This window comes from Neomonachus schauinslandi, chromosome 13, assembly GCF_002201575.2.
Source record: "Neomonachus schauinslandi chromosome 13, ASM220157v2, whole genome shotgun sequence".
Taxonomy (NCBI): domain Eukaryota; kingdom Metazoa; phylum Chordata; class Mammalia; order Carnivora; family Phocidae; genus Neomonachus; species Neomonachus schauinslandi.
The window spans coordinates 88,858,967-88,885,513 of record NC_058415.1 but is presented as its reverse complement, the minus strand read 5'-3'; the positions used below and the strand labels follow the sequence as shown (position 1 = coordinate 88,885,513).

Here is a 26,547-nt window from a genome sequence, read left to right as displayed (position 1 = left end):
GTAGCAAACCACTCCAAAACTCAGTGGCTTAAAACGACAGTAACCCTTTGTCGTTGCTTAGGACATGGGTTGGTAGGGTGACGGCCCATCTGATTGTGGCTGGCCCCACCAGCACCTCTGGAACCTCGGCTGGGACAGCGGGCCGCTGTGGCAGTGCTCCTCCTGACCCTTAGCCTCCGTGAGGCCAGCCCAGGCTTGCTCCCGCGGCAGCCGGCGGGGTGCCTGGGGAACTGATGGGAGCAGACAAGGTATCTTCAGGCCTAGGCTCAGAACCGGCCCACTGTCACTTCCTGGCATTCTCTCCATTGAGTCACGAGGCCAGCCTGGGATTCCAGGAGTAGGGAGCTGGACTCCGCCTCTTGCAGGGCTGCCGCCAGATCACCTTGCCGAGGGACGTGGCCACGGGACGGGCATGGGTGCAGCCAATTTTGTAAATAGTTTACTTCTGAAACTTAGGGGACACTAACACTTTGGGAGGCATAGTACTGGTCTGTTACCTTTTGCTGAAATCTGCATCTGTCCGGGAACCTAAAGGGCTACCATTCTTCCTTTAATCTGTTAAGATGAGACTGAGCAGCAGGGGAAGAGCTTGGATGGGGCCATGTTTGGGTTCTGCTTAAAATCAGTTTTGCCTTTGGGTAGTTTATTTATCCCTCCTGGTCTCCGCTTCTTTCCTTCGAGATTACACTTGTCTCTTATTTTGTGGTTGTGAGGATTAAGTAAAATCAGGTAGGAAAGTTGATTATTACAGCTCTTGGTCTCAGAGTCCGGGGTTCTAGGCTCGGCTCCATCCTCATTCTGCACGTGACAGCTTGGACAAATGGCTTCACCTACCTGGACTTCCTTTTCCCTCTACGACCTGGTGACTGGTTGACCAGGTGACTCACAGAGACCTAGCCAAGCTCAGGCTCCCTGTGTCGTTTTGTCTGGTTTCTGTCTTTGAGAATCATCCATGTGGGGCCCAGGTTAAGACAGTCCTGCCTGCGTGAGGAATGCACTGTTCCTTTCGCTGCTAGGGCCTAACTTCTTAGAGCCCTCAGCAACCCTGTGCTTGCTGTAGGAAGGCTGAACGCCCCTCCTTCCCCGCTCCCGGCCCTGCCCTGGCACACAGACACCCTGTCTCCTCAGCAGGCACTTCTGGCAAGCTCCTTTCACAAACTGTGCAAAACTTGGCCTTTACATAATCCAGCTCTTGACTGTTTTTTCCCCTCTATGAACAGAAAGTAAGTGTGAGTTATCCTAAAAAAGTGTCTACAATGTCCCTTTTGAACAGTGTGGGGTTAGAGGGCTTGTCAGTGAGCAGAACTGTTTGCTACAGAGTTGATGAAAGTTTGAGGGCATTTCAGTGAAGTTTGGGCATGAGTGTGTCATGGTTTTTATCCCTTGGGACGCAGGGGAGTCTCAAGGCACCTTGCATTGGAAAGACCACATTCTCTGTACCAACGCCACGGTGCAGCCCAAGGGAGTGACCTACTAAAGGGGCTTTATTTCTTAAAAGGAAAGTCCCCCCAGCCTCCAGAGCTGTTAGTAGTGACCTGAATGTTTGGAACATTTGACATCTGATGTGCTGAAACCCCGGAGAGGTGGTTTAGTGCAATGCCACCATATTCTTCATGTGTTCTCTGCTTGCATTCTGAGATGAGCCCCAGATAAAGGGCTTTGGATTGCTCTTAGAGCGGCCCTTTATTCCTGAATCTCATCATTCTGTCGTTCCTGGGCCTGTGTCATCCTTCCAACATGGAATTCTGAAGGGGTACCCCTTAGGAATACAGCATCGGTCAAATGTGAAGACACCTCATCCTCTCAGTGACCTGTTACTTCTGACGGGGAAGATTCTAACCATTAAAAACCTCTTGGGGCACCTGGTGGCTCAGTCAGTTAAGTGTCCAACTCTTGATTTCAGCTTAGGTCATGATCTCAGGGTCGTGAGCTCAAGCCTCGCATCAGGCTCTGTGCTGAGCGTGGGGCCTGCTTAAGAATCTCTCTCTCCTCTGCCCCTCCCCCCACTCATGCACGCAGTCGCACGCGTTCTCTTTCTAAAAAAAAAAAAGAAAGAAAACCTCTTGAGTTAGAGCAGGAAAGCTGCATTGACCAAGCTTAATTGAAGTAGGGGCTCAAAAAGCATCTTGTTCAGTCTTCTCGGTGTTCCAGGTTGAGTATGATACAGCAAGCACAGGGATTCTCCCTGTGCCCGTCATGCAGCAGGAAGGATCCTGAGGCAGGGTGTGAATAAGGCCAGGAGAGTCACAGGCCGTCAGCAGGAACCCCCTGGGCTGTGGAGGCAGGACAAGGTCAGGCAGAGCTCCATAGGGGGAGGTGGCATTTGAACTGTGGCCTGAAGAACAGCTAGGATTTCAGGGAGATAAGGAGTAAAGGTCAGGGAGAACGAGTCTGAGATATTCCACACAAAAGGGCCTACCTGGAGGATGGGGGCTAGAAAGACTAATGTGCATTCTGGAAGGTGGCCTCCAGTGTAAGTGCTCAGGGATCAAGGTTATGGGGGAGCTGGCTGAAGGGTGGTGTCCGTAGTCAGCCCTTCCGTGTGTCCTCAGGGTCAGCACACCTTAACTGAAACCGACTGCTTCCCCAGCTGCTCCCTCCTGAGCATGGCCCTTGGGGGTCAGGCCAGGGGGTGCGCCCCCCCGCCCCCTCGGCATCTTCCACCCCATCTGCTCAGCTCTCTCATCCCAAAGAAGTGTTCATTTGCAGTCCATGGACTTCCTGTGCTGCCCAGCTCATGCTGCATCCTAGGAAACTGGAGCATCTGTGCAGACAGGCATCCGGACCTGATGTGGGGCCTCTGGGCCGTTACGCCGGCTTCAGGAGAGGAATGTGTTTTGGGAAACTAGGACTGAGAGGCAGGAAAGATGTAGAGAGCCATGGGCAGCCTCTGCAAGGCCCAGGGAGGCCGGGCCCCTGTTTCTGGTCTGATCCCACTGGGCCTTGGCAATGTGCCTGCCCCATGGGGGCGCTGGGAGGTGTTGCAGTGATGTGCCTTCCTACAGACGGCTTTCTGACAGGACGCTGGGGTCCTCCCTTTCTGTCCCCAGACTGTCTCTTGGTTACTGGTAACCCTGGAGCTGCCTGCCATGTTCTCACTGCAGCCCCACCACGTTGGCTGCCTTCCGCCTCCACTCCAGCTCTGGTCGCTGCGGGGTCAGCCCTTCCCCTCCGCACTGAATTCCCACGTGCTGTCTCCTTTTCCTGGCCCTTCTCTGGTTTGCATTGGCTCTGGTTCTGAACCCTGGTCTTGTGAATCTAAAAAGAATCTTAAAAGTTGGATGGGGTCTACGTTCATTTTACTCTTGACCAAGGTAGTGAAAATCTCTTATGGGGCGCCTGGCTGGCTTAGTCAGTGAAGCATCTGCCTTCAGCTCAGATCATGATCTCAGGGTCCTGGGATTGAGCCCCACATCGGGCTCCCTGCTCAGCAGGGAGTCTGTTTCTCCCTCTGCCCCTCCCCACCTCTCTCTCTCTCTCTCTCTCAAATAAAATCTTTTTTAAAAAATTTTTTTAAAAAGAAAAAAGAAAATCAGTAACCATTAGGGTTGCCAGTGCTTTTCAGGTATGGAAACATTGATGTTGGAGAAATGACCTTCCCGCACCCCCAAACTGTCTTCTGGTGCATCCTTTCTTTGCTGACTGCAAGGTGCTGGTTTTTACTGTCACCAGGAGGTCTGTTCAGGTGCTAGGAATCTGTGGAAATACTTCTTTACCATCTTGGCTTCCAGAAGATTCTGAGTAAGTAAAACTGCCAGAAGACCCAGATTTTGTGAAGAACTTGAGAAGTGTCCATAGGAACTGTCATTTGTTTAAAAAAAAAAAACTCTTCAGGGCAGGAAGTCACGTCTGTATCATCTTGAGGACGTCAGTTACGAAGGGCAGGGTGGGGGTTTTCTAGAGCCACCGGTGTCCCGTTCTGGGCAGATGGTGATTGAGTGTGGAACTGGGCTTTTGGACATCAGCACACATGCTCTCACCAGAGGGCCTGCTTCACAAACTCTGTCTCTCCGCTGTGCCGTCCCCCAGCAGTGCGGCAGCGAGGGCCCACTCCCTGAGACATGTGGCGGCTCCTGAAGGCCCACTGCCGCATCTGTCCCTCGCCTTTTCTGCCCTGAGCAGTATCCAGCGGCTGCCACGGAGACTGTGGGCTGAAGGACCGGTCTGACGGGCACACGGGAAGGGAAAGAGTAAAGGAGAGATGGTGGAGCGGGGCAAAGGGAAGAGAATCACCCGGAGAGAAGCAGACAGAGTCCACGGGCTCGGCTTGCTTGGCACAACACACTGTGTGTCTTCTGCTGGAAAAAAAATAAGCCCCTGCCCCCTCGCCTCTGTTCCTTGCTTCTTCCTGAGGTCACCTTATCTTTATGGCTTCCTGACCTGCTTAGAGCTCACTCACTCTGAGAGATGAGAGCGGGGGAGTGTCCGCGGACAGCACTTGCAGCCCAGGGATGGGGAGTATTTCTCCAAGCTCCATCTCTCCTGGGGGTGCTTTGTTCTGTTGGCCTGCCAGACGTGCCAGGGGTTTCCTTCGGAGTGGCCCAGCACTGTCGGCCCAGGGAGAGTGAGGGCCGTGCTGCATGCGAGGCTCGGGAGCTGGTGGGTGTTTCAGATCCTGCAACTTGGAGACTCTTGTACTCTACCCCATTCTTGGGGGCCTTACCACGGAGTATAGTCTACAGCCGCAAGTGCAGGCATCTTGCTAGACCCTGGACTTGCTGGGATAGGGAATTAGACCCCACACAACTAATGGATGACAGGAGCAGCCCAACCCTTCTGCTCCCATCCTTGTTGTTTCTTCTTCTTTTTTTTTTTTTTAAGATTTTATTTATTTTTATTTGAGAGAGAATGAGAGAAAGAGCATGAGAGTGGGGAGGGTCAGAGGGAGAAGCAGACTCCCCACTGAGCAGGGAGCCCGATGTGGGACTCAATCCTGGGACTCCAGGATCATGACCCGAGCCGAAGGCAGTCACTTAACTAACTGAGCCACCCAGGCACCCCTTCTTTTTCTTCTTCTTCTTTCTTCTTCTTCGATTTATTATATAGAGAACACACATGCAAGCAGCGGCGGGGAGAGGGAGAATCTCAAGCAGACCCCCCTCCCAGTGGAGCGCCCTATGTGGGGCTTGATCCCACAACCCTGAGATCACAACCTGAGCCAGCCAGGTGCCCTGCATCCTTGTTATTTCTGTGAATGTTTCCACTATCCACTGAGTTGCCCGGGCAAGGAAATGAGGTATTGTCTCTCCCCCACCTCCCCCGACCGCCACACACATGCACACACATAGCACATTTACATGTGACATGCACGCCCACTCACCAAGCCCTGCTGCACTTCCTAGCATATGCCCTGAGCTGGTCCTCTTCTCCAGCCTTGTCACCGCTCCCCTGCTCCCCGCCCCCAGTGTCACCTCTGTGGCCTCCCTGCTGGCCTTCCTGCCACCACGTCCCCTTCTCAGCACTAGCCAGATTCCCATGTCCCCTCAGCACTGCGGAGCCTTCTGTGGCCTCACCAGCTACTTCTGCTCACCTGTCTCCATGCCCGGGCCCTCCATACCCCCCACTTTCTCCTGGCACCAACTCCTCAGCTCTCCCGCACATACTTGCTTCTGTCTTCTGTTCCACCTTTCCTGATGTCTTCTGTCCCCTTCCGCACCATATTTTTCCTTACTTGCTGTGTGGACCTGAGCATGCCGTCCCCACATCAGTAGACCTCCATTTCCTGTCCAGTGACGAGAGCCTGGAATTGTCCTGACGTAAAGCATAGTGTAAGGCACACAAGCGGTGTTTAATAAGAAGGGAGGCATTATAATTTATTTTCACACTGGGAAAGTGTTTCTTTCTTTTGTAATGCTCAAGTTCTTTTTTCCCAAGGTCGTAAATCCTCTGAGGGTAAGGACGGGGCTTATGATGTGCTTCCGGCCTCAGTATGTCGCTCAGGGCCGAGCCAGCAAGTGGCAGGTGCTCTGATGCCGAACTGACTGGAAGGATCTTAATTCACCCAAAAGCAGTTAGCAGGGACCAAGGAGGCATCTAGCTCTCTTCCTCTACCCGTCACCACATCCATCTTTCCCCACTTCCCCACATTTCATTACAACATGATGCTGACTCATCCACTTCCATGCATCAGACATACTGGTTCCAGACTGTGGCTGAAAACCCAATTTCTTTCTCATTTTCCTTCTCTGCTAACCCATAAGGCTCTGGCTGCTGGCTGTCCCCAATGCTTGGAGACCCTTGGCCTTGGAGACTTGCCGAAGCAGCCACTGTGACTCAGCCATTTCTGCCCCTCATTTTGAAGACTTCTTGCTGCTTTTTTTGCTGGTGCTCATGGGGTTTTAGATGGTCATTGTTCTTGGACCAGCTTCAGACCCAGGAAATAGCTGTAGCCCCTTGGCAGACGTGCTTCTGACTCCATCGGTGACAGTCCGGCTGGTCTGGCACCAAAAGGACCCCCTTGGTCCTTGTGAAGGTCCTGTGGTGACATGAACCCTAAGGGTGCCGTCCACACACACAGACCCGCCTGTACCTTCACATTTCAGTCTGCTTGTCACTGCTCTGTGATGGAGAGCTTACTCCACTCTAGAGATGGGGAAACCGGAATAGAGAAGCTGAACCGTGTCATTTATTCAGTCTTAGTTAGAGCTAAGGCTTTAGGAATCCAGATCTCCACTATGAAGAACAGTGTCCATTTGACATTTATGAACTGCTTAATTGCCAGTAAATAATGGAGACCTGGCAAGGCTACATAAAAAGAAAAGCCCGTATGTAGGCTGGACATCAAGAAGAGGGTTTTTGTCCTTCATGTTCTGACACATTACAGAGTGTAGCTACAGCTCTAAATAGAGTTCTAAGAATAAGTATAAATTAGAGTCCCTGGCATGCTGTTTAAATCCAAACTGAGTAAAAATAGTTCAGTCAGATTTCTAGAACCGAATTCAAATCATTTTTTAATCCATACTAAATCTTTCTATAAAGAGTCAATGCTCTTAAGGTCAATATTTAGTGAATATACAGAGCATCCTAAAACGTGTTGGAGGTTTTTGCAAGAATATTATTAGCCATGAAACCATTAGCCCAGAATCTGTTGTTTTCAAGGAGGATCTTGTGATTCGGGTTGCAAAAATATGTTACATGAGAAGAAATGCAATACATTTTCACTTTCACCTATCTTACTACCTAAAATTCTCCCAGGCAAAACATTTTTGGGGTTTTTGTTTGTTTGGTTTTTTTTACATCCTTTGTTAATTAGAATGTTCAAATGTGTTTTTGTTTTTGTTTTTTTAAGATTTTATTTATTTATCTGACAGAGACAGCGAGAGGGAACACACGCAGGGGGAGCGGGAGAGGGAGAAGCAGGCTTCCCGCCGAGCAGGGAGCCCAATGCGGGGCTCGATCCCAGGACCCTGGGATCATGACCTGAGCTGAAGGCAGATGCTTAACGACTGAGCCACCCAGGCGCCCCAGTTCAAATAGTTTTTAAAAATAGATTCCACCAAGAAGTTTATTCAAAAAGAGAGGAGGTATTTTTTGGATCCAGGGTGATGCTGATGTTGCCTTTCTTTGATGAGTACTGTCCCATCACTCCTACACCCGGGAGTGGCTCTCCTTGCCAGGAGCAGAGAGAGGTCCCCGGGGCAGGTGCTCGTGGCATGGGCCTCAGAATCTGCTGCTTGGCTTTGGAAACTTACCCTTTGACATTATGTAAAACATAGTTGTTATAAATTAACACAAAGGCATCAAAGAAGGAAGTTGCTTCTGGGCCTAAGGGGGCCCCCCCGAAGGAAGGCTTTGGTAAAGAGTAGTTGACTGAGACCAGGAAGGAGAGAGGAGACACATCGAGCAGACTTCCTCCCAGTCGTGCCGCACAGAGTGACGAGGAATGTTACCAAGGGTCCTTCCTGATGACTTTCCTTCTCTTAAGAGCCAAACCAGGCCTGCTTCTCTCCAGGAGACCCATCCCCCAGAGATGGTGGAGGGTGTTGTGCAGTGGCTGAAAGCCTGACTTCCTTCCAAGAGAAATCACTTAGCCCCGTGTTGTATTGACACTTGCAGTCTCTGGTTTAAGGGAAGTGTGAGCCCAGGACCAGTGCTGAGTGAGCTGCAGTTCCCAGTGCTTCTCTGTACGGGAAGGAAGCCAACCCACACTAAAGCTGCCGTTGCCCTTGGGTGTGTTTTCTCACAAATGATGGAGACGAATGTAAGTCTGAAAGCCAGCCGTCCAACAGCTTCTCTGTGTTGGTAAGCAGAATCCAGAAACACTGAAGTCATAAGTCTTGCTTGAGCCAAGAGTATGCAGTAATGACCAATCTCTGGCAACTTCTGTGCTTCCCAGACACTTTATGACAGTAAAGTCCATTCACTCGGATGATGGCATCGCCCGGTAATTGGGAGGGTTGAAAGTTCCTCAAAGCTCGGAGCTCCAGTCACCGCGACTGCAGAGCCGGCAGGGTCACCGGCCTGTGGCTCTGGCCACGGCTGCTGGCACACACTGCCCCCTCGGACACCCCCGTTCGTCCCGACTGTCACAGGAATTAAATGGAATGTCTGTTACAGTGAGGAATCAATTTTGCATTTAAAGATCTCTATTCCTGCTTTCTTGCCAGCACAGGGCTCATCCCTAGTCATCTTTCATGCCAAGACTAGAGTGGAGACAAAGTATCCTTGAAAACTGACACCTGGCCAGCTTCGGGGGGCTTTGTCTTCCAGCGTGTGCACGGCCACGCGTCGACATATCGGCTTATCAGCCATCATTTTTCCACCCAGAAGACTCACAGCGGTTCGTTCACGTGTCTGTTTTCAAAAGAGCAGATTGCCAGTTCCTGCATCTCGTGAGGGCAGATGTTGTCTCTGCATCCCCGGCTTGTATGTCAAGCCTCAGCTCCCTGCCTATTGCTTGCTGGTCATCACAAAACACTGAGTCAGGGAGATCTCCCAGCCAGATAGTAGGTGTATCCCACAGAGCTGTAGGATTATACGGTTGGGGCCTGTCACATGCCCAGAATGTTCGGTGAGCGGGACATCCCCCGCACCTCTCTTAGGAGCCAGGCTGTGTGTTAGGAGGTGTGTGGCCTGCACTTTCAGCCTGTTTCTTCATCTTTGTGATAAGGATCATAGCAGCCCTTCGTGTAGATGAAATGAGATGATCCATGCAAACCCTTAGCACCTCATCTGACCAGCAGGCATCGTCCTTCCCAGATGGTCCTTGCTGGCACTTTGACTGATGGTGTGATCAAGGCTGACGATGGGGACCAGGCAGCCCCTCCTAACTGCTCTCTTTCCCAGGAACTTGCTCTGGCACTCCCAGATCTTCTGCAGAAATCTGCAGTCTCCAGCCAGGCAGCCCCCCTCGTGGTATAAGATCCTCAGCCCAAACAGGCTTACTCTGGCTATAAATAAAAATTCCTGCCACAGAAAGCACAGCAGCTCTCTGTCAGAAGCACAGCCAGGCACCAGCCAGGTCCTAGAATAAACTCCAGGCAGTGATGAAGTGGTGTTTCTGCTCGGCGGCCAGCCTGCCTTTCTCCCTGCCACGATGAAGAATGTGGTCTTACAGGCTAGAAGTACTTCTGCAGAGACTGGCCTTGTGGACAATGGTGTGATGATGAGCCCCAATGCGGCCCTCCCCTCCCGAGTTGCAGGAGGGGCACTGAGGGTGCTTTGTGTGCTTAGAGAGCCGTGCCTTGCATCTCCCCACCCCCTTGAAGGTATTTTTCAAGCTTGGCTCTTGTCCCAGCAGGACTGCATAGCTGGAATACCAGGGCTGCTCACAGGCTGGGGCTGCTGAGGGAGGGAAGGGCAGGCCAGCTGGGGAGGCTTTGTCCTGGAGATGGGAGCCTCCTTGCTTTCTCCTTGGTGGCTGCCCCTCCCCTGCAGCACACGTCCTTGCGGCATCCAGAGCCTCTCCGCCCGTCCCCGGTCTCCCAGTGCGGCGGGGGAAGCTTGTCGGTTACCCTTCCCCGCTCGGAGCCGAGACATTGCTGCGAGTCAGGGGGTATCCTGGGCGCTTCAGTTATAATATTAGAGTCAACGCGTACGTATTCCTTTGTTCGGGAAATAGGTAGTAGACCCCGTTAAGCCCCTCAGCTCTGCGGTTTGGAGTGGCTCCCAGACTGGTACTTCGGCAGGTGAGGGAGGAGAGCTGAGAGTGTTCGTCACGTGCCGCCACCGTGCTCAGGACTGCAGAGCGTCAGCTCAGTAAATCCACACAGACCCTCCGAGAGGAGTGCTGGTGTTTTCATCCCCGTTTCAATTATTTTTGTTTGTTTTTTTATTCAAGTGTAATTAACATACATTAGTACATGTTTCCATCCCCGTTTTAAAGATGAAGAAACCAGGGTGCCCGGCTGGCTCAGTCAGAGGAGCGTGCAGCTCTTGATCTCAGGGTCGTGAGTTCGAGGCCCACGTTGAGTGTAGAGATGACTTAAAAAATAAATAAAGACGAAGAAACCGAGGCTCAGGAACTTCAGTTACTTACCCAAGGTCACACAGGTAGAAAGAGATGGCCCAGAGCCCAGTCTGTGTGACTTGAGATTGTGTCCTCAGCAGTCACCCTTGTACCATCTCCCAGAAGAGGCACCCACGGTGTGTGTGAGTCGGCCACCCGACTCAGATCAGAGCTTGTTCAGAAGGTCCCATCAGACTTGGCAGCATCGTGTGATCGTGCAGAAACCGCTTATGTAGATACGTCAGGTGCTCAGTCACTGCAGGGCCTGGTGGAGTGCTGAGTAAGCTTACGTTGGGGGGTGGGGGGTCAACGAGGGCAGTGTCAGGACTCTTGAAAGAACTGGCATATCCCTCAGTCTGTTCAGGCTGCTCGAACCCAGTTCCACAGACTGGGTGGTAATACACAGCACAGTTCTAGAGGCGGAAGGTCCAAGGTCAGGCTGCCAACAGGGCTGGTGCCCCTTCCGGTCGCAGACTTTTTTTTTTTTTTTTAAAGATTTTATTTATTTATTTGCGAGAGAGAGAACACATGAGAGGGGGGAGGGTCAGAGGGAGAAGCAGACCCCCCGCCGAGCAGGGAGTCCGATGCGGGACTCGATCCCGGGACTCCAGGATCATGACCTGAGCCGAAGGCAGTCGCTTAACCAACTGAGCCACCCAGGCGCCCAGGTCGCAGACTTTTCATTGTGTTCTCACATGATGGAAGGGCAAGGCATCTCTCTGGATCCTCTCTTATATGGCACTAATCATGTTTACGAGAGGTCTTAAGAGCCTCCCAAAGGTCCCCACCTCCTGATACCACCACCTATGGGAGTTAGGATTTCAGCATATAAATTGAGAGATACAAACATTCAGCAACATTGATCTTAAACTAGTTGAATTCATGCGCAAGGGAGAGGCCTCTGTCAGATCTCAAGGCAGCAGCTACCCTTGGGGATGCGCAGGCAGGAGATCTGAGAACCTGGCTCCTGCGTGAGACCGTGAGACCGAAGCCACTGCCTGAAGCGGCGGTGTGGGCTTCCCTCAGGGTGGCCTCCCAGGACCAGGCCCTGCCATCTGCTGGCCAGTGCGTTCCCCCACACTGTCTTCTCTGTGGCCTTTCCCGGCCAGTGAGAGCCTCACTATGGGGGGACATTTACCAGGAATGCACTGGAGAGTCCCAGAAGCCAAACACTTTACCCTACTGCCATCCCCAGCAAGGCCTAGGGTGAGGCCCCTACGCCTGGGTGGTCACTGGGAAAGGCCGGTGAAACGTGGCACCTGGCTGATGAGGGCACTGTGGATACTCCGGCGCCTCAGCCCCCAGTATGAGAGCCTCGGAGCCGGGGATCCCCTCATGCAGCTCGTTCAGAAAGAAGGTTGGGCACGGAGCTTCTTACCAAGAAGCCAAACCTTCAGTGTCTCACTCAGAACACTGATGGCACTCCCCACCGATTTGTTTGGCCACGTACAGGGTTGGTCTTGATTTTGGGAGTTAGATGGAGAAACAGAATGTGTGAGAGGGAGTAGGCACCACGGGCAGGTGTCCTGAGTCTGATGTAAACCATCCAAGCCGAAGGAAGCTTTAATCAGTCCAGCCAGGAAGGAGCCAGGGCCAGGCCAGCAGCGGGTGGGAAGGAGGGGGGAGCGTGCCTGTCACTTGAGTTGTGGCCACTCTCAGTCCAGGGCAAAGTATAACTTTGTAAAACCACCTAAGGATGTGAGTGGCTTTAACCTCCTGTTTAAAATTTTATTTCTTCTTCCTCCTTTTCCTTGTCCTGGGTTCTGAAAATCCAGTGGCAAAATGCAGAGAACGTTTGAGTGAGTGATGTGCACATTTGTGTTGAACTTGGCCCTTGTCAGATTCCAGCATCTATAGTGGGCAAGTGGGCCTGGCAAGGACTTTGGATACAGACCCTTCCACATGCCCCTCTCCCATTACCCTGTGACAGCATCAGGTTGTCAGGCCCTTTATGGGACATGGTGACATTGTCAGGTTCTGAGCCTGGTGGCCCCTGGTCCCAGAGCTCCTCTGTCCCTCCTCCTGCAGCAGAGCCCAGGCCTGGACAGTGCTCGTTGACTAAGAAGCTGCGGGCATTCACTGTCACCCCTCAGCCTGGCTCCAGACCTCTCTCTTGATGAGAATCTGGGAGAGTGTACCCTTGCCCCTGTAGGGTGGTATCAGAAGCCTTGCAAGCCCCTTCATTTGTTAAAAAAAAAAAAAAGGAAAAGATTGTATAGGAAGGGGCATGAACTCAGAAATTTTTAGCATTTTGATAGCACAGTCCTTCCAACCATTTTTAAGGCCTAAACCTTCCCTTCCAAAAGCATTTCAGGTGGATTACGGTATTTAAAAGGCTGTAGTGTTTGACTTTTAAGGGACAAAACCAAAGAGATTCATGCAGAAGATTCAAAATGAGTAAATAGGACCCAGGTGTCTGAGTGCACATACTGAATTTAGCCACAAGTTCTGAAGGGATGAAGGCATGGGTTGGGTTTGGCGGAGCAGAAAGTGGGACCACCTGGACAGCATGCAGGGCTGGCTCTTCTTTGGGGGTGCCCGCGTCCTACTGTTCAGACGCCGAAGAAGGGGCTGGTCGGTCCTCAGGCCCTTCTCAAGGGAGGATGTGCCCGGGTTGGGGAACCTCGGCCAGAGGAGTGCGGGGGTTGGTTTGGCCTGGTCGGTGGTCCTCATTAGAATTACTGTGAACAGCCTGCCACAGTTCAGCTGAGTTAATCTAATGAGTTTTTCTCTTGTCTGTTTTCTTCTTCCCATCTTCCCGTTTTTGTGTCTGTCTTCCACCTTGATTCTGTAGTATAAATCTGTGTTTAGGTCCTACTCCCAGGATTTCGTGCCTCACAACCAAGCTTCCGTTCAACCTTTCCTTCCGCCTACCTCCTCTTCCTCTCCACATTTCCCACCCGTCCACCAGTCTCAGAGCTCTGACTTAGCGGTGCCAGCCGTAGCCAGTCTGCCTCCCAGCACCGTGGACGGGCCTCTCTCATCTTCTCAGGAGAGCAACTTTCATGGGAACACTGTCCGCCTTCCTTCCGAAATCTCTCTCACTGACTCGCCCCAGACGCCTTCGGTGAGAACTCAGCGCACACCCCCCTCCACGTGGGGCTGCCGGATGGCCGTTCACGAGCCCGCCGTCACCGCCTGTCACCGGCAGCCAGGCCTGTTGCTGGCACGTGCCCCGTAGCAGCGGGGCTAGGTCCGGGTCCCCGGAAGGTCACAAAGTGCAGTAGTAGCCTGTCTGTCTCCAGAACAGAAAAGGGAACCTTCCGTACGAAGTTCCCGTCAGATGGGGAATCTGATTTTCCACCAACGGATTAGTGACCACTTAGAGACAGTCCTCGTGCGCATGAGACAGAAAGTGCTCCCGGTTTTCCGTTGGGTTGTGTGTTGTTAGAGAAAGCTACCGACACGCTGGGAAGACAGATGCAGACAGGACCCTGACAGAGGTCAGAGGTGGTGGCCTCTGGTGCCGCGTGTGCTGCTGACGGGGGGCCTGCTGCCTGTGCCGTTCCGCTCGCTGAGTTCTTCATCGGGGCACGGGGCCACCACCTTGCAGGGCGCAGGGCGCAGGGCGCGGCTGCGTGTTGACTTGTCTGGGGTTGCCTCTCTCCCTCCCCGGCCCGCCGTGGCGCTGGGAACCCCTCTGGGGAGCGCAGGGAGGAGTGCGCCTCCTCAGGGCAGTTTGAACGGCCCTCCCCCTCTTCGGGGAAGATCCAGCAGGAAAGTTACGTCCCCTGTAACACAGGCAAGAGGTGGCAAAGCAGCAGCGTTCTCTGGCCGGGGGGAAGCTTCCCAAGGAGCAGCGAGGGCCCGCCGCTGCCCCTTTTCCTCCCCACGGGAGGAGGGCCCCAGGCAGGGCCAGCCCTCTGAGCCGTGCCGGCTGCCTAGGGGGCCTGTCACATGTGCACTTCCTCTCATCCTGTCTCCCCCAGAGTGAAAATACCAGTGAGGAGGCTGGTGAGGGTGAATACGTCAATCTGTATTCCTCTGGCCAGGGCAGCGAGGAGCTGGCTCACTCTCGAGGAGTAAGTAACCTCGGGGCTGCCTCGTGCATGTGGCCTGGCCTGGCAGGGTTGGGCCCTGCTTCTGCCTGGCTGAGCCTCCCGGTCGCTAGCAGGCAGGCTGGGGCCCCGCCGCCTTGCTGAGAGCCAGCATGGCTCCGTGGGGAGAGGACGTGGCTCCTGGAGGAGGTCCTCCCTCTGCTTTCAGTGCGTGTGGCACTCTTCAGGCCACAGGGGTCTTCTGGAAATCTGCAGAGGCAGCGTGGTGTTGGCCTGGCCACACATCGGTTGCTCTCCGGGATTTCTTTCTGTCCTGTCTTCTAGTGTTGAGGTCCATCTTCCGTCCCCTACCCAGAGGGCGGGAGTCTTTTCTCCTACACCACCAAGCCTCCCGAGCCTTCGCCCCCTCGTGCTCCCCCAGCACTCTCCGTCATCCCCACAGGAACAGCTTCCTCAGAAGCCGGGTGGGTCTGGCAGTGAGCCCCTGCTGTGTTAATGCACCTCCCTCCTGAGAGCATAGAGAAACACCTGATGTGGCCACCTTTGGCTGACTTCTGTCCCAGCTCGATATGGCCGTTCTGTTGAGCAGTCAGCTTGCCGGGTTTTGCTGCAGCAAAACATGAACAAGTTCAAAAGCTTCAAAAAATAATGAGTCCCTTGAGAGGAGGTGCCATGAGGACTCGAGTCCTCCCTGGTCATCAGCTCACAGGGCCTAGCCCATTAAAAGTATGGTCACTCCTCGTAAGGTGCACCCCCCCACACCAAGGGCATCCCCACAGGATGTTAGCTGTCCACACAAGGCAAGCCCCACTTGAGGCATTAGTAAGTCCTAGAACACGAGTTTTCACCCCGATGGGATTTGACCCTGTCCATGGAAGCTGTTTCTCTTCTGATGTTCGCTCCTCACCTGTCCTCTCTGCTGACCTGTGCCCCCGCATCATCCAGCTTGGCCTCCACACAATGGAGCCTATCCCTAGCTGGCCTTCCGTGGCTCTCCCCCCCCCCCCCCCACCCATGACCACGGTCAGTGCTGACTTTTCCTCAGAGCACTGTCCCTGAGGATAATCTGTGTTTCCATGCCGCCCTGCTCTCTGTTGTGGCCTCGGTGGCAGACCAGGGATGCCAGATAGCCATGTTGTCACTGAGTGGGATGGGCCCAGATGCCCAGGGCCAGGCCACTGGAGGAGAGGGGGTTGCACTCATGCGCTCGAGCACTTAGACCCCTTGGAACTCTACTGGGAGGCAGTTGAACATGGCAGTCCTGAGGACTTGGTTTAACTAGGAAGTCAGCAAAGGTTTGTTGCACACCGGCGGGGCACCGTGGTTAAAGACACAGGTTTTGGAGGCAGACAACCCTGGGTTTGAATGCAGGCTGCAGCCTTCTAGCTGTGTGGTCTTGGGCAGGGCCTTCAATCGCTCTCAGCCTGTGTGTGTGTGTGTGTGTGAGTGGGCACAGTGATGCCAGTGAACAGACAGGGTCTTGGTCAGGGCCGGGCGAGGAGAGGTACATGAAGCCCTTAACACAGTGCTTGGCTGAGCCTGGCCGAGTAGTGGCAACCGTGACAGTCCTTTCTCCTAGAAGGTGCTTGGGATGGCTTCATCTAGGTTGGCAGCTGACAGAGGTCCTAAGTAGGGGCACCTGTCACTGTCCATAAAGGCAAGATGCTAGTCCGAAGAGGGCCTTGCCCTTCCTGTGTCATTAACCACATTCACGGTTACCTTGTTCACATGTCAGATTGCTCCATAGGAACTTGCGCTCAGAGGCCACTTGCAGGCGGGAATGCTGGGAAACAGATCCTCCCAGCATGGGGCACCTGTCACAAACCCAGTACTGACTTCTCCTTTCAGGAATCACCAGCTATGAAAGACGGACATCCGAGAGATCCCTCGTCGGCCAGCAGCGCAGCCGGGAAGGAGAGCAGAGATGGTGACAGGTAGGGAGTGACCAGGTGGAGCAGGTTCCCTGAAAGCTGCAGGGCCGCCTGGGGAGGGCGGCCCCTTGCCCACAAGCACGCCAGGCCTGCGGGAGCTTGAGGTCTACACCCTTTCCTTTCTTCTGACTCGCGAAATTCTGTGTGTTCAGGGTAGAAAACATGGCAAGTACAGAAATGTGTGAGTCAACCAGATATGTCACTAATAATCCCACCCTTAAAGACCTTCATTCTGGCATGCAGTCTGCCCTACTTCCTGATTATGTGCTCACAAACGATCTACTCTACAAATGACCCATGACAGTCTTAAATCCCAGGCCAACCTTCCTCGGCCTCTTCCAAGTTCAGGCGCACTAAGGGGGTGTCAAAGACGCCCGAAAAAAACTTTTTATTGTGAGTTACTAGATGTGGTGTGTATATTGTGTTGTTAAACCATTTGAAAGTAAGTTACAGACATGACATTCAGCCCCTAAATACTTCAGTGTGCCTCCTAAAATATTTTAATTTTTTAAAAAGACTTATTTATTTTAGAGAGAGAGAGAGCGAGCATGTGGGGGTCGGGGTGTGGGCAAGAGGGGAAGAGAGAGAGAATCTCAAGCAGATTCCCCACCCAGAACAGAGCCCGACGCAGAGCTTGATCTCACGACTGAGATCATGACCTGAGCTGAAATCAAGAGTTGGACGCTTAGGGCTCCTGGGTGGCCCAGTCAGTTATGCATCTGCCTTCAGCTTAGGTCATGATCCCAGGGTCTTGGGATCCAGCCCCGCATAGGGCTCCCTGCTCAGTGGGGAGTCTGCTTCTCCATCTCTCTCTACCCCTCCCCTGCCTGTGCTCACTCTCACGCTCTCTCTCAATAAAGAAATATCTTTAAAAAAAAAAAGAGTTGGATGCTTAACTGACTGAACCACCCAGGCACCCCTCCTCCTAAAATATTTTAAAAGCCTGCCGTATTACAATACCATCATCACACCTAAGAAAATTAATAATATATTCCCTCGTATCATCTGATATGCAAACCATCTTCCATTTCCCCAGTCCTCCCTAAAATTAACTTGTGTAGCTTATTTTTTTAGAACCAAGACCAGTCAGGAGTCAGTACATTTAGTTGTATGTCTCTTTAATCTTTTGTAACATTTTTCAGTATTAGCACAAGTCACACCTGACCAGGTTTACAAATATGTAGTAAATTTCTCCATGTGTAGGGCCTGCAGATCCACCTTGCCATCCGCAACTCATGTTGACATCGCCTTCTTAGTGAACTGTTCTACAAGTTCAAGCTTTTCCTCCCTCTCCAGGCCAAGGTTCAGCTACCTCTGGGGTTCTAGGCACAGAGCCAGGCAGTACCCACTTGTCAGGCCTAAGCATAAGTGGTTGAAGAGGTCGTAAAAATAAAATAGCAAGAGACAGGAATAAAAACAGAAAGCATTCATTCTGTAGGGGCCTGCTGTAGAGGGCTGCCCGCCCAGCCTGCTCGTGGCCAGTCCTAGGTGCTATCCATGTGGAGTCTGCCTGATCCGTCTGCCTGGGCTAAGATCTCCCCACGGGTTAAGCAGGGGTTGATGGGTTTTGTAGTTGAACACCTGGTAGCAAACGGTGTCTGCACCAAGCAACTTGAGCCCACGGGTTCTGCCTCCAGCCGCACTGAACCCGAGAGCACCATTTTTCAGAGTTGCAGATGGCCCTTGTAAAAAAAAAAAAAAAAAAAAAAAACAGAAGGATGAGCACATTGACTGCTTAGAAGCAATTATGAAAATGTTGTCCTCTTTCCACGAAGGCCAGAGTGCAGACCCGACACTGAAGGGACACGTAGCAGATGGTTCTTCCCAGGACCGTGTGTGATTTTGCTCTGGGCCATCCTTGCCTTACTGAAGGCACAAATTTTTATGTCTCACATACTCAGGGTTAAAAATGTGGCCTATGACCACAAGGCCGGCATGGTGGAAATCATCAGAATAAAATGGGGATATGGGAGAAAATGCCAGGGAAGCAAGGTGCCCGCACACCAGCGTCCGTCTGCTCCTGGAATGCCCCCTCGCTGCCCCACATTTCCCCTCTGCTGGCGGTTCTCTCCTCCTCCCCCTTCACCAGCAAACTCCTGCTCAGTGCCGCAGGTCTCCGCTCGGCTGTCCTGCCGCAGGGGCCTGCTGCCCTTCACACCGGGCTGGGCTTTCTGCTCAGGCTACTGCCCCTACCGCTCGTTTTAACATCAGTCTCTCCTGCTGCACCCAGCACCCCAAGGGCAAGGGCCAGTCTGCCTGGTTCATGCTTCTCAGTCTGACAGGTGGCCCTTGGAAAAGACTTGAGGAATGACATTAATAGCCATGCAAACTCTCCCAACCTGCTTGCCCTCTTGCTCTTCCTGTCTTTGAATACTGACTGTGCATATGGTGGCCTTGACAGAGTGACTGATCCCATCACTTATTTAAATAACTCAATGAAACCTTCTTGATCTTTTTTTCTTCTTTTCATTTTTTTTTCTTTTTAAGTAGGCTCCACGCCCAGCATGGAGCCCAACGCAGGACTTGAACTCATGACCCTGAGATCAAGAGTCAGATGCTTAACCCACTGAGCCACGCAGGCTTCCCAGTCTCTTTCTTAATCCCTTCCATTGACAGAGCATCCACAGAGAACAAGAAATGTCCCAAGGTCACAGAAGTCATCAGTAGTGGCGCTGGAAATCCAGTCCCTGCCCTGGCTTCCGGCCTCCACTCAGGCCCCCTGTGCTGGGGGTGGGGAGCAGTATGGCCTTCATGTGGGAGCTGCAGTTCCAGGAGAACCTGTTAGGGGCAGTTGTAACTCGTAGTCACGCAAAGGGCCATACTACTTCAGCCCCCTGGTGTCCCGGACCCCAGTGTCTGCTGGACCCTTGCAACATAAACCACTTCTCTCTCTAGGGCCTCAAGGTCACCAGATGGTTCAGAGTTGGCTCGATCGGAGGAGGAAGTGGATGAGCTGTCCCTCATCGACCACAATGAGATTATGGCAAGGCTGACACTCAAGCAGGAGGTGAGTACAGGCCTTGTGCGGTCTGGTCCATAAAGGAGGTGAGGGGGCTTTGAGGACAGTGTAACCTTGAGGTGTCTCAAACAGCAGGACCCATGCAAGGCACCAACACATGAGGTGGCCACCTCACATTTCTTGGGCTCTGTGCATGGCATTTATCCTGACCCATGCCTGGGCCACTGGGGGTGCTGAAGGATCCTGGGCAAATGGATGGCCTCCTGGAGAAAGTGCACTGTCCCCTTCTCTGACACTTCTAGAGAGTCATCTTGGGCAAGTCACTTAACATCTCTAAGCCCCAGAGGACAGGACTCTGGAGGATATTATAACAGTGAAACCCGTGTAGGGTGCTCAGCATAGAGCCTGAGCGTGGTGAGCCCTCAGCATAAGCTGCCTTCACATTCGTATTGACCGAATAACCCACTGTAGTTTCAGTGGGAGGCACAGTCTGATTCAGAAATCCCTGGCCTGCAGCCGCCTCTGTCCTGTGGCTTGTCAGGAGGGCCTTGTGCGATTCTGGAAACACAGAGGAACCTCTTAATGTGATAGCCCCGACCCAGCCCTGGGGAAGTGACTGTGTTTCTGGGCTCCGGCTCCATGGCAGCACACACACGGACGCACAGATAAGCAGGCGGATTCTGCCCTTTGCACAGTGCCGGGCTGGGCCGAGCGGAACAGGCAGGGCAGGGCAGGCGGGGACAGTGGGGCAGCCGGCTTCTCTGCAGAGAGAAGTGATGCTTCGTGACCCTTGCCAGAAAGTCCTTCTGAAAAATCAGGTCCTGGGCATAGCTACCCTCAGCCTTAGCTGGCGATCCAAGATGCTCTCGGGACTCTGGAATCCAGGGGTGAAAACACGGATGCCCTGGAGAGGCAGGTGCATTTCCGAAATTGAGGGCCGTGAACCCGTGGGGGCTCGTGAGGTTGGTTTCCTTCAGAACCAGAGGCTGGGGGTGGTGCGCTCAGGCAGGCCTGGTGCTGTGCTCCCATTCCTGGCCCTGCTGACCGCTCGCTCTGGCTTATGGGCTAAAGTTTCTGTTTGCCAACACGAAAGTAAGACTTTTTACTTAATTGGCAGAGGGCAGCTGGTATCATAGAAGCGACGTCAGGCACAATTGAACGTCTTTGTGACACTTTACACTCCTCTGAGGGCTCCCTGTGGTATTTGTGAGGTTATGACAAGTGACTTCTCCTTGCACCTGGGGAAACATGTAAATTTAGGATGGCTTGCTGCAGTTTTAGGAACGTGACCGTACTTGGAAATAGCCCTGCTGCCTCTACAGTCTTCTTGGGAGTGGCTGGTGGCAGTCCTGCCTGCCTCCCTGTGGGTCCCACCGTCCCAGCAGGAGAACTCCCCTCCTCACCTCCCTGCCCCCTGGGTTGGTGAAGAGGGAGAGATCTAATGGGGCCGTCGTCCCCCAACTCTGGAGTGACCCAGTGCAACGTGCCCTGGTGTCTGGACAGCTCCCAGGGCCGTCCACCTCCCAGAGGAGTTCTGGTCTGTCCTGTCTGCGGAGTGCAGAACATTGCTCCTAGGTGGGGGGCGGGGGGGCAGAGGGAAGGCGGCCCCGGGCTCTCCGCAGTGCAGCGGCTTGGTCATCTCGTCTCTGCCTAGAACTTTCTGATCCAACTCTCTTATGGCTGAATTCTGCTCCATGCCCTCCTTTGCTTTGTCCTTGCAGGGTGACGACGGGCCAGACGTCCGTGGCGGGTCTGGAGATATCCTACTGGTGCACGCTACTGAGACAGACAGGAAAGGTGCGGCAGTGCTCTGGGCGGGGGCCTTGGTCTCTGTCACAGCCCTTGGGGCGGGCTGGCCCCACAGCCCTCCGGGGGTCAGAACGTGGTCCTGGTGCCCGCGGCCACTGTGCGGAGAGCCCACCCTAGGATACAGGAAGGAGGAGCCTGAGCAGGATGCTGTTGGACCAGCCCTCTCAGGGTGCACCCTCCACGGTGAAGGGTAGTGGCGACCCCAAGCGTCCCCAGAGGCGGCAGAGGGGAAGCTGCGAGCGCAGAACCTAGTTAGGTGCTCTGCCAGCGGCACCTCAGGTAACAACACGTAGGTAGCTGTTTCAGCGCTTCCTGAGGTCTGACCCACTGTGTTATTCCAGACACTAGACAGGATTTCACTCGGGGCTCCACAAGCAGACCCCAGCACGTGTTCTGTCCGGAGCCCAGTCTTAGAGCAGTGGTGGCACCGTCCTAGGACGGGCTTCTGATCCAGGGGACCTGCTGTTGGGTGGACTCTGTGCTAGCAAAAGCGCGCTCACTCCACCTCGGGTGGAGCGGGAGAGGAGGTGCCATGACCTTGACCTCCGCCAGGACGGGGGAGGGGCGCTCCCCAGACTCCTCTCCCTCTACGTCTTTGAAAGTTATTAAAAAGGGGATGTGACAACGGTATTAAAGCCAGTTCTGGGAAGAATTAAAATCCCCCAATCCTGAAACTCTCACCCACCAACATTACTTTTATATATGACCATGTCCCTGTTTTGACAGCAGATTTCCCTGTTACACAGAATGATTCTGGGAATTTTTAAATTAGGAAAGTAGTACAGAAATGGTCACATTGCAGAGAAGTTGGAGAATAGAGAAAAAGAAGAAATAACTCCAACAAACCACCGTAGCCACTGTTTTGCCTTCTGCGGTTTCTTCACCCCTGGTTTCTCTGGACTAGGGCAGAGCCCGGTCCTGGGGACTGAGTTCAAAGCCAGGCACGCCCCGGCCCGGCCTGGCCTCAGCTCACCCGGCTGTTTGAAGAGGTCCCCAGTGGACAGGGAGATGCGCGGAGCTGACGTGAGGCCGTGCTCAGGAGCAGCCCTCGCTCTGCTTCTCTGCAGCAGACCCTCCTCGACGCGAGCCTGAGCACCAGCCTCATCTGGGCGAGAGGAACAGTTTTCATTTTTATCCAAAGGACTGAGGTGGGAGCTGGCTCCGTCCTCAGGTTGGAGCAGCAAGCCTTGCTGTCCTGCAGCTGCAGCCAGCTGCAGCCCCGGCCAGAGGGAGCCCCGTGGACAGGGCAGTCCAGAGCCTTCCAGGTGGCCAATGGTGCCCAGGAAAGGAGGCGCTGCCGCCAGCTGGGACCTCCACTTGATCTCAGTCATGGAGAGATTCTGAGGCCGCAGGGAAACAAAGTCATTTGTACGTGGATGGATGGTGGAGGCAGAGGCCCTGGGCCACATAGCACGTTCCTTGGGCAGTGGCTTCCTGTGGACCGGAGACCACCCCAATGCTACTATACTGGATCGCCCACGGCTTAGGGCATGCAGACTTGGATCTGTTCTTCCAGAAGCAGGCAGTGGCCTGTGCTGGGCCCATCTCTGCCTCCTCACCTAGCCCGTCTTTGAACAAAAGCCCCAGTGGGCAGTGAGCTGGTGAGTTAGGATCCAGGAAGGAGGAGCCTGAGCAGGATGCTGTTGGGCCATGCTCTGTGCTTCCAGCCAGGCCCACCCCTGCACAGACCCCAGACCCCAGATGCCAGAGCAGGTGTTGCTTTTGCTTTCGATTGTCCTGGAGGTGATTGGCCAGGGCCAGGGCACAGGAACCTGCACTGCTCCGCTGGAGAAGCGGGGATCCTCTCGCTTCTTCCACCTGGCGAGCTGGGGGATGAACGAGAGAAGACAGGAGAAGGGGGTCCGTGTCCAGAGAAGAACAGCCTTATCTTAGGTCTCTCAAGATGTGGAAATTCCCAAGATTTTTGTTCCTGGGCCCTGCCATCTAAAGTATCACCTATGATTTAGCCTCAAAATTCTGCTGATGAGTTTGAATTATTTTTTCTATGCACACAATTACTACCCTTTGAATCATCGAGTCTTAGGACAGATAAGAAGCTCTTGATGTGTGGTCAGGGATGGCAAGTATGTGCGGCAGGCGAGCTGCCCATCTTTGTCTCCTGCCAGTGGCAGGCATCGCTCATCAGTTGTTCTTCGCTCTAGATTTGGTGTTGTACTGTGAGGCCTTCTTGACCACCTACAGGACTTTCATCACCCCGGAGGAGCTCATCAAGAAGCTGCAGTACAGATATCCTTTCCCGTAGTCCCCCAGCCCCGGCCCCACACCCCTCCTGGCATGGAGCCTTCGGAGCCAGCCAGGAGAGAGAGGGCCTTTCTTGCCTGCTCCCCCGCGCCCTAGCTTTGGGACCTCGGGCCGGGCTTCCCCTTCCAGTCTCCTTCCTTGTCTGAGTGCTGAGTGAGATGACAGGAGGTGCCAAGTCACGGGTGTGCTAACAGCAGCTGTGGTCACCAGGAAGCCCTGAAAAGGAGTTAGAAGGAACTGACACACCGCGAGAGGGAGAATGCGCTCAGGCCCCTGCAGAGGCCCAGGTCGCTGGCACCTGCAGCTTCTGAGCCGAGCCGCAGGCCATTGAGGTGATAGGTCCCAAGTGTGCGGGGCTTGTGGGAGTCAAGACTCCCATGAACAGCCTCGGGGGAAGGCACAGCCACTCCGCCTGGTGGCAGACCCAGCAGTCGACAGAAAGACCATGTCCAGATAGCATTGGCTCCTACCCGTCACCCGTCTCTGCGTCACGGGCTCACCCTTCTGAGGATGACCGTGCAGTAATGGTTGAGGATGACCCCAGGCCCTAGGACCCAGGGTCATTGACTTTCTCTCAAACCTGCTCCTCCTGCGGAGGCTGACCTGAGCTGCTGTGACAGCGGGCCACCTCCCCATGCCACAGCCCACGACTGCCATCTGCTGGACAACTGCTACTGCCCGGGGCAGGAAGTCCTGAGTCCTCCAGGCTGTCCCCCTTCCCTTCCTGCGTGCCCTAAGGCTTGGCCTCTTGTCTCCTCCGGACCCCTGTGGCTCCTTTCACCGTCCCCGTGCCCCAGCCCTAGAGGACCTGGTCCCTCAAGATGGAAGTAGACAGCCCCCACTGCAGAGACTTGTTCCCTATAGCCTCACGCATTCAGTTGCTCCCAGGCCTGGCTCAGCAAGTGATAGTAACTCACACTTGTTGAGAACTTCCTAGTGTCGGACGGGATGCTAAGCCCGTGCAGGTGAAGGCTCACTTAGTTATAAAACTGCTTGATACATTGTTACAGTATTATAGATGCTGTTAAATTACTACCTATTACGTGATTGAGGAAACAGCCTCAAAGAGCTTAAGTGACCCACACACACACACACTCCTGAGCTCAGGGTCCCAGCCCCTACCCTGTGCGGCGGCTGCAGGCTCTGGGGACAGTCCTTGGTGCGAGTCTCCTTCCTGAGCACCCGTGGATCCCTGGAGAGCAGGAAGGACAGCCACAGCAGGGTCTGAGAGGATGGTGAGAATCTTTGCCCCTCCAGGTGGAAACCACGACCTTGGCGAGGAGCTAGAGGTGGCCTGGTGTGTGGCTGCTGAGGGGAAGGGGCGTCTGAAGCTATGGAGAGACGGCAAGAGTGCAGGAGGCACCTATGGACCACACCGCCGCCCCCCCCCCCCCCCAGTCCCATTGAGAGAGTGTTTAGGGCATTTGGTTTTTGACCACCTTTTTCCACCTCAGGCTCAGCAGGGCAGCCTGCAACGTTTCAGTAAGTCCCACGGGAAGCTTGGGGGGACCCGACGGAAAGGCAGTGGAAGCGGGGCTCGTGTACATCATAAGCACCCTGGAAACGGCAGCTGGGAGAAATAGCCCTCCCCTGTCCTCAGCCCACCCCTGCCTGTGTGAGAATGGCTTTCCTTAACCTACACTCCACGTACGAGAAGTTTTCTCCTTTCGCCGACACATTCAAGAAGCGCGTCAGCAAGAACACGTTCTTTGTGCTGGTGCGGGTGGTGGATGAGCTGTGGTGAGTGCTTGTGCCCAGGAGGTGGTAGGGACGCCGGGGCACCCCAGGGTTCCCCACCGGGGCTGCAGGCTTCCTTGCTGAGCTGGGGACATCCCGTCCCATTCCCCCCACTTCTCTCAAGCTGTGCCCACAGAGCCCCGCCCTGCAGCTCTGGGTCGGGCTTGCTCCTGCCCACCTGAACAAGACCCTTGGGGAGAATGACCCAGCCACAGGCCACACCGCTCTCCTCGTGGGGGCCGTCCCTCGCACATGCAGCATAGCCTAGTCCCCCCCGCCTCCCCCCAGACTCAGCACTCACCGTCACCATTCACTTAACAAGCGCACGTCCAGCCGCTCAGTCTCCTAGGTCTGGAGAGCCGTGGTGAAGGAAACTGCGGGCCCTGCCTTCAAGGCACTTCCCTTCTGCGGGGAGGATGGCCTCAGCCCGGGACAGCACTGAGACCGCCGGGCACAGAAAGCACTGTGCAGAGGGAGTTGAGGAGCGGCCTGCAGGCGGCTGCTCTGAGGGGCCGGGGCCTCGTAGTGATTCACCACCCAGGCAGGACCAGGGGCCTCCTCTGGGACAGGATCGGAGTGGGAGTGTCTCCGTGGCCCCGGGCCCAAACGGGCCCGGAGCTTGTCCAGTGCCAGCGAGCATTTACTGAGAGTGGGGCCATTCGTGTCACCACCAGGATGGGACCTCTCCTGGCACTTTTGAGGCTCCGGGTGGCCATCCCGACACCTTTTCTTGCTCTTTTCCCTGAAGAGGTTTCCTAGCCCTGCTGGTCGGTGCCATGTGACCCTTGGGTATTCTGAGGTGGATTCTGGGCCCGATGGCAGCCGTCCTCTTCCTGGGCTGTGTCCCGGCCCCTCACTGTGTGGCCGTTGGTCCTCTAGCCTCGTGGAGTTGACAGAAGAGATCTTGAAGCTGCTGATGGAGCTGGTCTTCCGCTTGGTGTGCAGCGGGGAGCTCAGCCTGGCCCGGGTGCTCCGGAAGAACATCCTGGACAAGGTGGACCAGAAGAAGCTGCTCAGGTGTGCCAACTCCGACCAGCCCCTGGCAGCCCGGGGGGTAGCCGCCAGGTGAGCCACCAGCTGTCTGCCCGTGGCTTCTCCGGCCCTCCTCCACAGGAGTAGTGCCCGATAGCCACCTCCCCAGCCCTAGAGCCTCTCTTCCTGGTTCTGCCCAGGCCCTGCGATGGGTTGGGGTGGTCTTGTGGACAGCCCAGTGGGTTCCCCAGGGGCTGGGCCTCTCCTCCAGGGGGTCATGATGGGTGATTTAAAAAAACGCCCCTTGGGCGCCTGGGTGGCTCAGTTGGTTAAGCGACTGCCTTCGGCTCAGGTCATGATCCTGGAGTCCCGGGATCGAGTCCCGCATCGGGCTCCCTGCTCGGCAGGGAGTCTGCTTCTCCCTCTGACCCT

At 54.4% G+C, this 26,547-nt stretch overlaps 1 protein-coding gene across 1 annotated transcript in view; it reads left to right on the top strand.

Moving 5' to 3' along the window:
• Positions 1 to 26,547, top strand: part of RAPGEF1 (Rap guanine nucleotide exchange factor 1) — a 71,616-nt gene that overhangs the window by 37,676 nt on the left and 7,393 nt on the right. Inside the window, exons 13-20 of the mRNA XM_044920437.1 lie at positions 13,242 to 13,514; positions 14,377 to 14,469; positions 16,294 to 16,379; positions 19,272 to 19,383; positions 21,057 to 21,132; positions 23,307 to 23,391; positions 25,054 to 25,146; positions 26,023 to 26,208. Of these exons, the coding sequence (XP_044776372.1) occupies positions 13,242 to 13,514; positions 14,377 to 14,469; positions 16,294 to 16,379; positions 19,272 to 19,383; positions 21,057 to 21,132; positions 23,307 to 23,391; positions 25,054 to 25,146; positions 26,023 to 26,208 (1,004 nt within the window). The remainder of the gene's footprint in view (positions 1 to 13,241; positions 13,515 to 14,376; positions 14,470 to 16,293; positions 16,380 to 19,271; positions 19,384 to 21,056; positions 21,133 to 23,306; positions 23,392 to 25,053; positions 25,147 to 26,022; positions 26,209 to 26,547) is intronic.